This window comes from Strix aluco, chromosome 3, assembly GCF_031877795.1.
Source record: "Strix aluco isolate bStrAlu1 chromosome 3, bStrAlu1.hap1, whole genome shotgun sequence".
NCBI classification, from domain to species: domain Eukaryota; kingdom Metazoa; phylum Chordata; class Aves; order Strigiformes; family Strigidae; genus Strix; species Strix aluco.
Window position 1 is genome coordinate 126,373,366 of NC_133933.1, and position 17,543 is coordinate 126,390,908.

At 37.8% G+C, this 17,543-nt stretch overlaps 1 protein-coding gene across 4 annotated transcripts in view; it reads left to right on the forward strand.

Moving 5' to 3' along the window:
• RCAN2 (regulator of calcineurin 2) overlaps nt 1–17,543 on the forward strand; it is a 98,474-nt gene that overhangs the window by 40,875 nt on the left and 40,056 nt on the right. The window contains exon 1 of one of the 4 annotated variants that reach the window (XM_074820204.1): nt 12,381–12,751. The exons of the other annotated variants lie outside the window; for them this stretch is intronic. Within the exon in view, the coding sequence (XP_074676305.1) occupies nt 12,665–12,751 (87 nt within the window). The 5' untranslated portion in view covers nt 12,381–12,664. Of the gene's footprint in view, nt 1–12,380; nt 12,752–17,543 lie in introns of those variants that run through there. 4 annotated transcript variants of the gene reach the window in all.

Below are 17,543 nucleotides of genomic sequence, written 5' to 3' on the forward strand. Positions count from 1 at the left end.
TGGTTTATGTTGCTGCTAAGGTGGGATCAGTGTAAGACTGTGTGGCTGCACCTTGCCCCTATTCCATGACCACTGTGCTTCCTGGCTCATAGCCGGATGGTAGACTAATAGGAGTAACTTCTGGTGGTTAGCAAGATGCTCTTTTAATCTTTTATGTGCAAATTTTTTATGCTGTGGCAGTACAGTGAATATGATGCATTAAAGACTTCAATGGCCTTCTCCTCGGACAGTCTAATATGGGGCAGACCTCTGCCCTGCAACAGCCTGCAACCTGATATAGGAATTGTTTTGCTGGGGAATTTGTTCTTTTTAAAACACGCTTACTGTATATGGCCTGGTACATGTCCCTTCAGAAATTTGTCTGCATTCTTTGGTGTATGTAAAATATTTTGTAAATAGCAACCAGACATTACAATAATATTTTACGATGCTAAAAGAACATTGATGGAACAGGAAATATATAACTCTTTTGGTTGCTCTGTCCAAAAGATAAGAAATTATTTTTTGTTCAAGTTCTAGTTCAGTTATCTTCAAGGAATGTTTCTTGGCTTGTGACTGTCTTCAGTTACTTCCTTGTGTCATAGAAACATAAACATGCTTGAGATACACTTGGTAGTTTAGAGTGGGAATAAATCTATCAGCTGCAGAGCATATCCTTTCCATGAGGAGTGGTTGCTATCATTTGCTATCATCCAGTGTTAGAACAGCAGTCTTTTAAGAGCTAATTTAAAGAGTTGTGACCTTCTTCTGTTATGCATGTTTTGGAGCATGAATTTCTTCTTGTTGAAGTTGACAAAAACAGTGCCATGAACTAAACCAATGTAGTTCCAAGTACTCCTCTGAGAGCAGCTGGTACACCCAAGATGTGTTGCAATATTTGAGCCTAATTTTATCTCTGTGGCCTGAGGAAATTGTAATACAATTGGTGATATCTCAAGTGAACTGAAGTAGAATTTTGCTTGTCCATCTTAAATTGGAAGAGTGAGTATGAAGTTCTGACTATAAAAACTCAGCTTATGGCTAAAATTTATAGATACTATTTCAAAGCTACATATTAAATTACAAATTAATACTTGTATTTTTTGTCTTTTCAACAATGAGCAAACAAATGCCTTTTTACAATAAGTCCTATTTGCTTTGTGCTGCCAGGAAAAAGATTCCTTTACAGAGGAAAGCTGCAAAACAAATAGTGACCTCCAAACTAATACAATCTCAAGTTCATATTTTATGGTAAGCATCAGTATGAAGTGCCTTACATCAAAGGACATAGAGTGGAGAGGAGGCGGGTTTTTTGTGAGACTTTTTTTTCCATCAGCTGTGCATTATATGAAAATTGAAGCCGTTGGATTAACTCTTAATGGTTCAAATTTTTTATTTTTGAATGTGTCAGTGCTGGCATTCTCCCTCTTCGTAACTTATTTGGATTGTTCTAATTTAACTGACTAAAGAGAAACTTAAGTGATCTATAGCTATGTGAGGGAAAGCTGTAGATTCTGTATCAGAGCTGTAACCGTAACTGTTCTACTAATTGATTCATATAACTAGAACAGAGTATTACCTTGAATTCCTGGTAACAGATTACAAAAATAATTAGCAGATTAAAGTTAAATCATCCATAAATATTCTCAGATAATTTGAAGAGTTTACTTGTGAAGAAATATAAAAATAACTAAATATACATTACTTGATTATGAGGTGAAATAAGCTGTGATAAGGTTGTGAGCAAAATTCAGAGTGGAAAATAACTGGGGCACAAGTGGTCATAATTAGAAATGCAGAATTGAGTAGGAGGTAATTTTAAGTACAGTCTTTGTTAAAGAGAGATTCTTCACCTGGATGTTTAAATTTAGCTTGGACAAAATTACAGATGGTCTGCGCTATAGAGAACAACTCCACATCACATCAACGGGCCTGCATCTTTGTGTCTTGATGTGCAGAAGTCAAAGGTAGTTGCTTTGGGATTGAATTTATGACTTGGTGGAATTTTTACTTAGCTTTTTCTGAGATCTAGTGGTTTGGTAGGGTTTTTTTTGCCTTTGCAATTTGAATGTTTTATCATAGGTTTTTTAAAAAAATAGTGATTAAACAGGTCCATTAGGCTCTACAGACTATCTTTGACTGTTAAAGTCTGGCTGGGAGTGGGGACAACTAAGAAGTCTTATAAACTGCATCTACAAAAGTAAGTTCAAGCATGCTTGTTTATGTAAACGTGGCTAGTAAATTGTTAGACTGGCCTGAATCTAGCTGTGCTAAGGAGTGTTTTCTCCCAGCAGTTCCTGGGCACAGGTAGAGCTCCACAGAAATTGAGATGCACCCCATGTTCAGACTGAAGATCAACTTCTTGTTTTGTAGGCCAATAGTACCAGCACAGATGTGGACTGTTGGGTGCTAGCTGGTCTCAAAACTAAGCTTAGAGTATTCCTGGCAGACTTAGTTACTGGTGTAACTGCAGGTACAGTTTAGGAATCAGACCTAGGTCCAAATGTATGTAGCTGCTTAATCTGAAATCTGAGAAATTAACCATCTATTCCCAAAGTCAAACAGGTTCATAAGATGAGTTTGCCTACTTGTAAAGCAACCAGAAGACCATGAGAAGCTGTAAAATAAATAAATAAAAATCTGAGGCTGAGAAAGTGTCTTCTTTCCAAGAAAACAAGAAACTCCACAGAACTTCATAGAAACAGTTGTTTCCATTTTTTCAAGTTTTTACAGGGACTCCTGATTAGAAACAAGTTACTTAAAGTTAAATGAAAGAAGTCAAAACAAACAAAACCTAAAAGCTAAAGTAACAGCTGAACTGCTCCAGGTTAGTTGGAGCCAATATTGGGGTTCTTCCCCTCCTGCATTTTTAAAAAGGTCTTGAAAAGTTACTGCTGTCTAGACTTTTCTATATGATTAAGAGGTTTTACAAAGGTGTTGAAGAACAACGTGTATGCTTGAGGTTTTGTCTTAAGACAGTTTGTGTCTACCATAGACTTTGTATGGCACATGCAGACATGCTGCCTCAACTCCAAGTACAGCTTATACCATTGTTCAAAAGTGGGAATAATCTTCATTGGTATGTATAGAGGCTTTCTCTATATTAGGCATTTTAGTGGTAGCTCTAATTTGGCCAGAATATCTAGTGCAGACAAGTCTTCCCATGGATCTGGATGACTTGAATCAAAAATACTTTATTTTTTTTTTTGTTGAAGACTGTCAAAACCAGAATGAGTTAGAATTTTTGTATGGAAACAATCTTCTACTAGCAAATGTTTTGTTTTGTGTAATAACATATATTTGGGTTCATTGTTCGAAGCTCCATGGTTCAGAAGGAACCTGTGTGTTTAAATATAGATAAGTTGCTTTGAAATAAGATGAATTTTCTGTCACTTGCTTGTATTTTTTAATGTATCTGCTGTCAATTTAATATTGACAATGCATCGTAATGCCCTATTATTAGAGAGTGAACCAATGTGTAGAATGACTAAATGATTTAGAACTATATTAGATACACATCTTCTGAAACCACTGTACTGACACTTCATGTGTGAGATGACTGTATGGGAACTAGCTCTGTTTTGTTTGGGTTTTTTTTAATTTATTTTGTGAATATCTGTTCAGAGCTGTATCACACTTTATAAAAACTACTGAAATACTGAGTAAACTGAGAGTGCAAAACAGAAGAATGGAAGACTGGTTATGTTGCTTTCCTGGGCTGAGTCAATGGAAGACTATTTCTCAAGTTCTAGTTGGGAAAATAAGTCTGGTTTTTAGGGAGAGGAAAAGGGGGAAACTAAATTTGATGTCTGCTATCCTCATGTAAGTCACAGGCTCTTAAATGGGCCATCATGGTCTCTTCTCTTTGTGAAATCATGAAATCAGTTTTGTGGGAAGGGACTTGGATAAAGCCATTTTATAAATACATTACAAGTTCACTAATATTTTAGAATTACTTGGTTTTCTTTTTTTTTTTTTTTTTTTTTTTTTTTTTTTATGATCATCAGTTACATGCTCTAGGGAAAAAAACCCACAACTTCCTTAACATATTTCATGTTTCATTTTAGAGCCACTGGAGAAGCTTTATATCTGACTTTTGGGTTCCATATTATCTAATATCCATCTGTCCTTTGAACATAAAAAATACTAGCAGAGAATTTATCAAAATGGAAGACAGTGTCTTCTGTCTATAATGAAGACAAGAATGGATATTTCTGTATGGTAAATTTTAAGTATCAACACTTATTTTTTGTCTGCAGTTGGATCAGGGGATTAATAGGAGAAGAGACTTATCTGGTTTAAAATGTTGCAGCAAAATAAATATCTATCCTATAATATCAGGATAAAATAGCAAGTATGTAAGAAATCTATTATTCATTGCTTCATTATTTGCTGTCTGACTGCATGCTGTTTGACAGTTTACTCTTTTTTTTTCTTTTTTTTCTTTTTTTTTTTTTTCTCCTTTGAACTGAACTGCTTTTGCTGGCTTGGCAGTAAACACTATTTTCTCTCAGCACAGCCATTAAATCTCTCACCTGTGTGTCCTGTGCAGAGCTGCAGTTGAGAGATAAGGTTGGTCTCTCTCACAGCAGTGAGCATTGGTATTCCAGGCTCTTCTTTCAAGGGCATTTTGCTGTGATGAAGCATCTCAAATGACAAGGAAAACATGCAGGCATGTTAAATACCCTTGCTAGTCTGAGACAAGAAAGGGTAAATGGAAATGATTTAAAAATACATTTTGAAACTGTTAACAGAGTTCATGGATGACTGTAAATCACGTTTTTAGGCAGGAGTATTACAGGCCTATACCAACCTGCATCATCCCTTAAATAACGTCTAGTAATGGAGAGCACCTGTCCTGCCCAGTTTACACTTAAAATCCAAATAAAACACAAGGCCTCTGAACTATTCTGAATGTGTGTTCCTGCATGGTTTTTGTCCAAGGTCACATAGGTAATTCTGTCAAGAATTAAATCCATCTCTTTGGCATCTTGATCCTATGCCAGCCTGTGAACATCTCCATCTTCCCAGTGTGAACTGAGAAGGTGCCTGAGATTTCAGTTTCTTGCAGTGCTCTGAGCATTGGCCTGGCATCCTGCATGCATGGCGGTCTCTTACAGAGCCCATGTATGACCTCGTCTTAATTCTTTGTCAAGTACTGCAAGAGTAAATATATATAAGCACCTCAACTGTTTTGCAGTGTTTGGTCATTCTATCATTTTTACAAAATTAAAGATAACATAAAAATCTATAAATCAGAAATCTGCCTGGGAAATCTGTTTTACACATGCTCATTAACATTGCCATACGTCTACACAGTAGGTAAGTATCACTGTTCCTATCTTGCTGTGGAAGAAGTTGAGGCACAGTGGTAACATTATGCATAGGATTCAGTTAAAGATCAACACTTAAATTTGAACATCAGCTTATACGTATGTACATATGTACTATATGTTTAAGTTTCTGTCATAGCTCCCGGAAATCCAGTTAGCAATTGGTGGAGGTTAGAAGAGCAATTCAGCCCATCCTAAACTGCACATCAAGTGACTGGACAGCAAAATCCCTCGTTAGAGTCCACTGCATGTTGAACAAGAAGCCTTCAGTAGCCCAAATGCAGGTGCTTAGTGCTAAGTTAAATAGCTTGAAGAATCTCTCTGGGCCTCTGTCTGATGGTTCAGAAGGGTCTTCTAGAATTCCTTTCTCACGTTTGTTGACATGCATGTGTGTTGGATACCCCGAGACATCTCACATTGCACTAGCTATCCATGCTGACGCAATGAAATTAAGTCCCAAAACTTTTGCCTGTAATGGCAATGTATATACCGGGAAGTGTAGATCTATGTTTAGTGCTCTTAATTTAAAACTGAAACCTATGCAATTTATCTGTGACACTGTGTCGATAGACTGCAAATAAATTTAGCTTACACTGCAGGGTTATGATCCTCTTCTGTTATCAGGGATTCCTGTGTGTGTTATGTATTCTGTGGGTGGTCATCTGTTCACCAAATGAATCAAGGACGTCCTGACTTCTGAACTGCGGCAGCTCATTTTACGAGAGAGACGGTTCTATAGTCTGCAACCATAACAGTTGTTATCCTGTGTGGATCTGGCACAGAGGAGGATTTGTAACCATTTTCACTAGACAGAAGACACACGCACTGATTTCCACCCCCTCACACCTCCACACATATACTTGGAAGCTAAGGGCTATGAATGATGCTGCCACGTTAAAAGTAATTGAGCAATTCTGACTCAGAGTTGAAACCTGTATGTAGCTAAATGAGACAGCAAAATGACATATGTGGTTAAATGACATAGTTGTTTATTCAGTCCCTGAAATATTCTCACATTATCATATGTGGATCTTTGAGTTGCTTGATATTATCTTTATTAGAGGAGGGGGAAATCCTTCATAATGTTTATGATTTGTTTTATTTTCTGACTCTTGGACCCTCAGATTCTAAGATCTGTAAGTGTGACTAACAGAAGGTTATTACCTACAGAAAAGAAAAATATGACTTATTATACAGAAAAGTTACCTTTCCAAAAATCAAGGCCAGCCAAGGCATGGTTCATCCAGGGATCTTCCAAGCTCTAGAGTTTCTACACTTATGAGGAGCTTATTGATTTAGGGTTATTCTAAGTTTAATTAAACTTCTGGGTTTTTTTTTCTGGCCAAAATTCTGTGTCTTTAAAAATGTTCAAACCATAGGAATGATTATTTGTTAGGAGAGGGGGTGAATCAGAGCCCTTTTTTTGCCACAGTTACTGCCAATTTTGAATTTGCAGAAACTTTAGCTTGGGGATCAAACTCGTGGAAAAATCAGTGGTTTTGTAGCTGTTGGATAGTTCATTGTTCCTTATTTATTGTAAATGCCAGTTAAATTTTCTATCTAAATGATATTTTATTTGATTTATAGTTCATCTATTTATCATCTTCGGGGGGTTCAAAGATGCTCTAGATTCTCTGTTTTATATCTTCAATGTTACTGTGTTCCATAGCCTCTGAAAATTCATCAAGTTTTGATAGTAATTTAGAACCTAGGGAGGAGTAAGTTGGTGTAGATAGGTTTTCTCTGGCTTAACACACTCTTGTTTCAGCTGTTGGCTCCGTTCTTGGAGAAGTTTGCTAATGGATATTAATGGAATCTCAGGCCTTTTCATCTATTAAAAAGAGTATATACATCAAGAGTTAAAATCCTCACGACATTGTTAAAAGGGGCATAATTTAACAGAGTAACGTTTGATGGCCACTCTGTTTGGCAATTAAGAGTGGAGATACTATTTCTAGGTAACAGTGAATTCATCTAGCGTGGTGATGGATAGCTCATAGCATCAGGTCATGTATTTTACCTCATTTGCTTGTGCATCTCCCTCAACTTCAGACATCTGTCTCTGAATTGTGTCCCAAAGGTGCCAGCCTTTCACCCTTCAATATATACAGAGCATAAACTGCAGCATAGCTAGAGGTGAGAATACCTCCTTCCTTCAGTTCCCAGTTCTTGGCCCAGATTCCCCTGGTCTGATGTGGTGCTGGTGTGTTCCTTTGGCTGGATTTATCTGTTCCATCCTTTTGGGGGTGATCTACTTTAGCACAAGTCAATGCTCACTGTCATAAGAAAAAAAAAAATTTATGCATCTTCTATTGCCTTCTATGGCTGAGCTGAACCCTACTCAGTCTTCAGTATTCAGCTTTCTTTTAATGTCTTTATGAAAGACCTCTTTGAAGGAGCTAACTTTGCTCTCAAAGAATGTATCTGGTTGGCCTTTCCTATCTCCTGCTGCAGACAGAGAAACTGGAAGAACTGTCATTTTTTCAGGGCTTTTTTTCAGGCCTATCTCTTACGCTACTAAATTTTTATGGGTTTTTAAAAGTATTTATCTTTTATAATTCTGTTAAAAAATAGGATTATACTTGTAAAAGTATGTTCCTAGTGACAGGTATATAAGGGAGCTCAGTTTAAATTCTTTTGACGTGTAGTAGCGTGAATATGATCAATAAAGACGCACATCATTAAAAATATTTGAGTCAGACATAATATGAAACTATTTATGGTGTTCCACTCAAGCAGCAAAGGGTCATTGATGTAGGATTTAGTTTTATTGTGAATATGTACAGCACCTTAACATGGTTTGCACCTGCAAGCAGAGCTGCTACATAAATAATCCCTCTATTACTAGTAATAATGAGCACAAGCTTCATCCAGTGAGCAAAAAATGTCACACTTGCTTCTGAATTTAGCTGGTATTTTTGGTTACAATGTGGCTGATGTTACTGTGAGGTCCACAGTGAAGTTTCCCTAAGGCTAAATCAGTAGTAGTTTGCTTGCAAAAGGAGGGTCAAGATTTTGCACAAGTTGTTTTAATGACTTGACAGTTGAGCTTGAAAAGTCTTAAATCTGTGATACTATTTATATGTATCAAGCTGAGACATAGCTATAACTATGGTAACACTGTAGAAAAACAAAAACTCCACGCACAGGAGTAAAGGTTGTAGACAAGACTGTGTTATCCCAGGCACTGTACAAATCCAGAACACAAGATTATTCCTGGCTGGAACAACATGACTTATTTTCCTTCTGATTTTGGAAAGTTTTTGTCTTTTGAAAGGGATTGCTGACTCAAGTATAAGAAATGATCAAGTGTTAATCATCAGAGAGTCTAGTGATGCTACAGGATTTCTTTGGTTCTTGTGAAGGAACAATACCACCTGGAGTTATGTTTAATCAGTATTATTCTGAGTTCTGTGACCTGCTTGATGACTATGCATGTAACTGTAAAAACTTGGTATTTCTGTACTCAGCCTAGATATACAAGTGGGTCTCAGTTGCTCTTAAATTCACTCCCCTGAAATATTCACACATAGCGAATAGTGCCCATTTAATTCCATGCACAGTTGTTACTATGGACAAAACCTGAAATGAATTGAGAAACTTCTGAATGATTGTTCAAAACTCTGCTTTCTCTCCATTCTCAGAATTAGTGGTCATGGTCTTAAACAAAATGTACAGTTGGTGGGGGATGGCAATAGAGTTATATGCTTTTGGATGCATTTACAGTAGCATTCTAGTTCAGGTCATTTTCCTCTGAAAGGGTCTTCCACCTTCTGCGCTTTGGCTCCCCTCACAGAGCACTCTGCATGGGGGTTTCCTTCAGATGAAGGAAAAACCAGAGGATGCCTCCAGGACTGCCTCTACGCTGCTGCTGCTGGGCACCAGTCCACAGGACGTACTAGAGCTAGCCTAGAGTAATCCCTCTTGAAATAGGTATACTATTGATGTCAGGTTCTCAGCACCAACTGTTTTACTCGAAAAAAAAAATAATCTGCTTGTATTGGTCAGTAGTAGTATTCCGCATACTGTCTAGCCTTTAAGGTGAAGCTTTAAGGTATATACATGATCCACAAATCCTCTAGCTTAGCACCCACTGACAAGAGAGCAGCTTTCCTGTTCTCACATTAGTACAAAAGCTGTGACTAGTAGCCGTTTGTGATCTGGAGAACCTAATGAAAGAGTAGGTCCTTTGAATATGCTGAAGCGCATATGTGTCTATACCAATTCCTATTAAATATCATACTTTAAAATATGCATGGAATATCCTTTATTTTTTCTTGGGCATTTGGTGAATTGAATTGAGCAAGTCCATCTAGAACCAGAGTTAAGAATTTTTTTGAAAGAAATGGAAGGAATCTTTCTTTAAATTTGAATGAAAAACAAGTTTCCTAATGTGAAGAAAGCAGTCAATATTACTCAATTTTGAAATTTTACTCAGTCATGAAATTACTCAATTACTTAATCATGAAATTTTTTATTAACATTAGATGAGATTATAAGGAACTGTAGAGTGCTCTGAGAATAATCTCACATAGGATTATGTCTTGATTTCAAATGAGGAGCAGTAACAGAATATGATGTACATTGAAAGATGTAAGTTGAAGCACTCAAACGCTCTGTAGGGTTCTTCTGTTAGGTAATCTTTGTTTTCGAGAAGCAAAAAAACTGGGTTGTCTCTATAAAGAACTCACTAAAATACCCTAGTGAGCTAGAGTGGTTTTTAAGGGGAAAAAATAGGTTATTCTTAGGAATAGGCAAGAAGAAACAAGAAGAGAAAGCAATTGATCTCAGTAAGGTTTCCTTATTCAGATGGAGAGGAAAAATTACAGTGATTCTGTTTTGAAAGGAGATGAATAGTAGAAGTGCAAGAATAATCATGAAGTGGAACAGGTCAGTTCATACACCATGTACCATTTTTCATAAGAAGATTAAGGAGATGGACTATTGAAATTGATAGGTGACAGTTTTAAAAATTAAAAAAATAAATAAATTATTATAGAACTATCCAGTATAGCTTTGTATCGTAAGATCTTTTTTCCATCACTGCTATGAAATCACACTTAGGCCAGGCATCACTTTCACTGTGGATGCCTTTCTGGACCTTAGTGATCAGCATCATCTAATTCTTATCTTTTCCTTTTTCAAATGTTTGTTATGGTTTTTTGTCTTGTTGGTCCATTACTGTTAAAACTTTCATTAGGCTTGGATATACATGACTTGTCTTTGGTTTTGGTGTTTCCTTCCAGCTCTTTGATAATCACTTACTAACTTCTCAGTTTTGTGATGACATGATTTTTCCACTGCTGCCTGCTTAGACCTTCAATCAGGCATCTTTATCACATCACATATATGGTATTCAAATATATGAATAAAAGTTCCTCTAAACATGCACAAAAATGATAACTTCAAATTCTTTCTAAAAAGTGTTTTCCTATGGCTTATGAAAAAAATTGACAGTGATTTAAGTGACTGGTGTAAAAACAATTGATTATCATGATAAACCATATTGATTCATTTGCTGCTTGTACTACTCTATCCATTTCTGTTGATCGGTTTGTAAAATCTTTAGTGCTGGGATATGTTTCTGTCCTGGTTGTGGATCTTAGTCTGTGATTACTGCTGAGGAGGCTACTATAAATGCAAGTTAAAAAGTGGGCGAATAATTCAATAGAACTTTGAAAAGAATGTTCTGATAAGAGATCTCAGCTTTTCTATATCAGCATGTAACCTTACTGCCAGCTCGCAGTGGTAAGGAGTGGATTTCTCAGTAGAGGTTGTTCTGTCGTTGGCTAATCTGGAATTCCCTGAGTTTAACATATTTATGGTGCTGGCAAGAGAGTAAGATGGGAAGCTGGGTGACTTGAGTCTAATCTGAAGCTGCTTCTGCTTTTAGGTGTCTGAATGCACAGTTTTGGTGCAAAGAACTTGATATATTTACCCCAGGTGTCTTCGTTTGGATTTCGTTAAGAGTATGGTAGTCTGCAGCCCAAATTGACCACCGTTCAGCATAAGTGTCTAAGATAGTTTTAGACAACCTAGTTTAAATATCAGTAGCAAGCTAAGTGCAGCATCATAGAATGAGGTACAAGCTGCAGTATCTGTTAATGAAGCAGAATTAAGCAGAGCAATCTCTTACGTTGAGCTATGTGCTGCTGCTTGGTTTGTATCAATAATTAAATATTTTAATTCTGCCTGTTAATCTGACTTACCCATAAATGTCATCTCTAGGCCTGCAAGAATTAAAAGTAATTTATGGATCACAACAATGAAACATTAGAGGAAAAATAATGGTGCAAGTCTGGGATAAAGATCACCTTTAGAAGTCCCAGATATGTAGATATTTTATTTCTGTTGTTAAAAAATAAACTTGCAAAGAATAAACAGACCACTGAGTCAGCAGGTGTAAACCATCTTCACTTGACTTAAATCTATTTCTTTCAGTTGAATACTGTTACACTTGTGAAGGATTAACCCTAAGGACCAATGGTATAAAGGTTGCCTTGTGCAAAGTCCTTATTTCAAGGGAAATTTTTGTGTTCTGCTCTTTGAAAAGGGGTATCGACTTCCAAATCACACAGACATGCCTCTGATCTTTCTGAAGATGAGTCATAGTGTAACTTGTATGTCTAAGTACAGGGATCAGGTTTGCAGTATGTTGATCACTCCTGATGATAGGACTAGGTGTTCTCTAATCTCCTGTGTGGGGTTATATAGCATGCTTAGAGCTATTAGAGCTATTAAAAGCAGAATGCCGAGGTTTTTGTTGGGTTTTGGCTTTTTTTTTATTATTATTAGTGCTCTGCTGTAGATTTTAAAGTACAACAAAGTAATGAATGTTACCTTGAGCTTAGTGGCTTTAAATGCTGAGTTAATTTACACTCAGAGTGGAGCTTTCAGTGTCAGGCGATCTTTTTTGCCAACATAAGCACTCGGCTGAAACAACAGCTATGACTCAGTTGCCAGTGAACGCTGCTTGAATTGATTTAGTCCCAGTTCAGATTTAGCACATAATCATGTTCAATTTGATCCACTGTGCTGCCTAGAGATAAAAGGGTTGAAAAAATAGATTTAGCTTATGTCAGTCTTTGTGGTGATGTCATTGCCATGAGAGATGGAATAGCGCTGTTACTATGCTGTGCCTGCTCAGTTGGTGGGTGTACGAGGGGAAGGCAAGGAGCAACTCAGTTACGTGCAAAGAGCTTGTGTCGGAAGCTTGCAGTTATTGTCAGCATTGAAACAGAATTTTGGACTGTTCAATTGCAATACTGAATTGAAGATTGCTTTTTTTTTTTTTTTTCCTTCCAATCATTTGTTACTCTGAGGTTGCCTAACTCTGTGTACAAAAGGGGGGGATGCCAGCCCGTAGCATGGACTGTGATGTCTCTACTCTGGTTGCCTGTGGGGTTGATGTGGAGATTTTTGCCAACCAAGAGGTTAAGGTATGCGCCTACAATTCTTTTGTTACAGATGCTTCTTAGAAAAGCCTTTGGGAGCAATAGGCATTTGTATGTAGCGTTTCAGAATGAGGAGGCAGATGAGATTCTGCTGCAATAGTAAAAGACATGCAGTTAAAAAATCTGTTAATTAGGAGAGAGAAATATGGGAGAGAAATGTGCCTGCTTTCTACTGTGTTTTGATAAACTGAAAGAATAGGCTGATGTTTACTCTTTAACGATGTAAGAAATGGGTTATATAACTGACATCTGTGCATATGCGTGTTTCACATTCATAACAAATCATTCATTGTTAATTTTGTCAAGATATTGTTAGTCCAGTGTCACTTTTTAGATCAGCCTTGCCGTAAATGTTATTTATCAACATTGATAATCTCCAGATATTTTTACTCAGTTCAACAGTGGCTGTTTCTTTCTTCAGATCCAAATCATGTATACAAGTAAAAATTTTTTGTGAAGGGTTAAAAGTTTGTAGCAAGTATTTTGGTGCATCTGCAATGTAACAGAATACAAAAAGTTATGCATCTTGCATATCATATGAATACCTCAAAAACAGTGCTTAGATCTAAGGCTCAGTATGCTGGGCTCATAGTCTCTTAATTAGACAACTGCTGTAGAAAAGTCATTGTATGTAATTGCTTACTGTTGAAATCAATTATCTTTTTCATTTATTCTCATATTACTGCAAGAAAATCCCTGAAAATTAAGTTTGAAAGAGGAATTTTAAGTATGCTTTTCACAGATCACCTGAAAGAGCTCATAGGTGTAATACGGTGATATTTAGCAGTTCATTTAAAGGACAAAGATACAGAAACATCAGTTTCTAATCTGATTGTTCTTAGCACTGAAAGAATGAAACAGGGAAAAACAGCATTTACAGTTGGAGGTCAAATTTAGAACCCCTGTTCTGTTTAATTCTGAGTCAAACACTGAACCCAGTGGAAATATCTGGAAATAAAACGACTTTCATTTGCAAGAGGTTATTATCAGTTTTATTTCCCTGTTAGTTTGTTACCAGGTGATAACATGTATACTTTGTACAGATGCTTTTGCATTGCCAGCAAGAGATTCTTCTTAATTTAAGAAGCTTTTTCTTAACAGTTTAATACTGGATTTAGAGATGAAATAGTGAATAATTCAGATGAATGGTTCAGATGAGCAGTCTTGCCTGCTTTGAGACATGTTTTCTGTAGTGTTTTGAAGTCGTAAAATGTTCATCTGCTTATTCCTTTTTTTCCTTCTTTTTTACTTAACAGCATATTTTTTTAAATTTAGGAGTTACACCTAATATAACTGATATGAGCTTATACCTGGAGCAACTGTCTTTTAGTGTCTGGTCAATGTTCAGCATAAGACTATGCAAGAAAGTAAAGTTCTAGTGATCTTCTTGTGTCCTTATTCATATGACAGTAGCAATGAAAAAGCAACATTTTGTCTTCCATAAAATCAGCAGAAAGCTTTCTCTTGACTTTGGTAAGATTTGAATTAGCCTGATTTGAGCTGCAGCATCTGGAAATTGTGGCCCAGGAACACGGGTTAAAAGAGAACAAAAGGGTTATGGAGACATTACAGGAATTGTAATGCCTTTCATGTTACTTGGACTCTCTGTACTTTGTTTGCTTTGGTTAAAACAGCCTTTTCTTTTTTTTTCTTCTTTTTTTCTGATTTCTGAATTAAAATGTTGAGTGCAAAGACTTTGGGTATATTTACAATGGAGACTGCACTGCAGACTGCACTGCAGCTTAGAAACGATAAGTCTACTTTGAAATTGTCTGGTTTAGATGCTAGAAGTGGTCTGTCCTCAGTGGCCCACAGCTCACTGCAGACTAATTTTCACTTAGTTGTCAACAAACTCGGTTGTCAGAGGCTGTGAGCAGCCCTGCCGCAGCTAGGCTGCTTCCAGTGCTCAAGCCTAGCTAGCCTTGTGCTGATCCCCAGTCTTTCTCTACACAGCAGCCTGCAGTGAAAGCATCCTCTCTGTGAAAGTTTTGGCACTACTGATATTTTAAAGGTGGAGACACCTACTGCTCTTTGCTCACTCCCAGGAGAATTGCAGCAGAAAAAAAAAAAAAAAAAGGTTGATTTTTTTTTTGTCTGTAAAAGGGGTTCTCTTCACAGTGTGGGTTTTTTTTTTTTTTTTTTTGACAGTATGGCCACTGTCAACATAAAAACATTGATGTTGACTTGGATAGGATGATGGGAACATCAAGCTTTAAGGTTAAAAAGGAAGGAGGCTGTTTCTGAGAAGAGATGGGTGTGGAAGTTGAAGTGAAAGAGCAAAAGCAAGCACAGAAATCCTGCTGTCCCCCGCTCCCCTGTTCTCCCGTGTGCACCTCTCTGACCAGCCCTTCTGCATGTCAGCTGGAAGGCACGAGTAGTGAAAACTGAAGTCTAGGCTATTGTCCTTTCAGTTTTCTTCTGCTATAGATCTTTTCACACAGGGGAAAGATTTTTGTAGGGAACCTTCTGGCTGCGTGAAGGGGGAATGTTCCTTCAGTGGTAGAACAGATAGATTAAAGATTTCATGAGACGTGCGGTGCTTGATGAGATTTGTTAAAATGAGCTATTTGTCCTGTAGAAGTAGTTCTCTAATGTCAGCAAGGATTGTGGTTTAGGTTTTAGGGTATGCTTGGAGCATAGCTCACTTTATTCCGATTCAGGGTTAGAACTGAAGTGAGGCTTTGGAGAAGGATGCTGGCTGTGCTGAGCCGTCATTGTCCCACTTGCAGCATGTGGGTTGGAGGCACCTGGGAGGCTGCCAGCAGCCAGCAGGCTCAAGAGGGGGGTGGACAGGAGCTGCCTGGTTTGCCAGGCCTGCGGTGGAAGAGCTTGGTCTGTGTTGGGGCTGTAGAGCAGGAGCTCTTGCAGTAGGTGGCAATGATGGCAACGAAGCCTCCTGAAGTTGCCACTCCCCCAGAGCAACGGCCCTTCAGTGTTGGGGGGCTCTTCAGAGAGGCAGAGGCTGCTACTGGGCACAGGGCGTGGAGTGGAGTGAGCTGCTTAGCTTACTGCTGCTTTTCCACCTATGGAAGTGACCTTATTCTGTAGGCATTATGCTCTTAGCATCTGGCAGACAGGCTCGGAAATACTCTTTTTTCCATTTGGCCTCTGGAACAGGAGAGCGATTACGTAGTACTGAAGGTAAAGCTTTTTAGTTTCAGCCTTTGGAGTGGTTCATCCTTTCAACAAACAGAGGCTTGTATGGATGCCCCAAACCTGGCAGCTTGCCCACAGCACTGACACCGTAGGTTTACCATCCATGTACCCATCCAACAGGCCTTTCGGTTTTGATCAGCTGCTGCTTTGAATTGTCTTTTATAATCCAAAAACTGGGTCAGGCTAATCAAGATGCTGCTAACTGTACAGTGCTTGTATATCAGGAATTGGGAAACTTGAGATGACAACCATAGAAATCACGAAGTACAGTTCTGCTTTGAATCTCACCTGGATAATTAAAATTCTTCTTCCGGTTCCTTTAGATGATAATTTTATGTAATGATGTTTGTTACATAAGCAATTAGTTAATTAATATCTTGTTTATTTCTAATAGAGAAATTCCAGACATCACTGAAACAGTGGAAGAGAATTTAAACTCATACTTCTTACTCTAAGCAAGATATTGTTATATTATTAATTCTTCATGTTCTCTCTTCAGTTATGCTCACACACACTATTCCGCTAGGTGACAAGGTATGACTGGGACCATGAGGCACTGCTGTAGCAGAGAAGAAATACTAATGATCCAGACTGGTTGAATTTGTATCTGAAGACAGTAATGTAAAGTAACGTGGATAGGAACATTATCTTAATGCAGGGAAAAAACAATGTGGACATGAGCCAGGCGGCAACGGGAAGTAGTAGAAATAGTTTCACTGTTTTGATCGTATTGCTTTGGGAGATTAATCCCCGCTGGAGCAGGATCTCTGTCAATCTGTAAACTCATCATTCAGTTTAAATGCTCCAGTGAGCACACTGCTAATACTTGTTGTTTGGGATGGATGGTTTGGAGATCAGTCATTGCCCTGCAGTTGCCTTTGAGAGGTTTAACAGTCTAACATCGTATCTAAACTTCTGGGGTCTAGAGGGCAAAAGCATACTAGGTTCTTGTGGTTTTTGCTCTCTGCTTCAGTACTCCATTTGTAAAAGCGGCTCATTCACAGAGATGTTCTGAAGTTTAAAGTTTAAGTGCTCTAAGATTAGAGTCAAGTGAAGAAAGCTGTAGAAAAAGGGAGGAGTGTTGCTGCTCTCCTGGATACTGCCAGCTGCCCAGTGGCAGAAATCATGACTTGTTGGGAGAGTTTCAGGGTTTCTTTTTTTCAAATTCTTCTTAGCCATGTGAGCTTGATTTGTGGGAAGAGACTGCTGCACAGTCACAAGACTCCACAGACTGGGGCTATAAGGAGGAAACCAAACAACAGCATGAATGCCAAAAATACCCTGGTGGCTTGAAAGGACTGCTTTACAACTACTTCCGTTAGTATTTTCTGCACCTGAGAGTTCTTTCTATTTGCAAATAATGTTGCAGATCTCTAAGATCCAATAGTTCTGCTTGAGAAATAGTTATACATATCTTTTGATCTCTGCTTGCAGTCTGTCTTCATCTAAATTAACAAAGAGGAAGAATGAAAACACTTAGCTTCCTTGCTCATTTACTCTATCTGTATTAATGCTTTTAAAATAGGACTGTTTGGTTTGGAGAGCAAAGTGCAACCCCTTTTTCTACAGTGTTCAAAAGGCTGTAATATTGATATAACAGATGTAAAATAAGGGAGTTAGA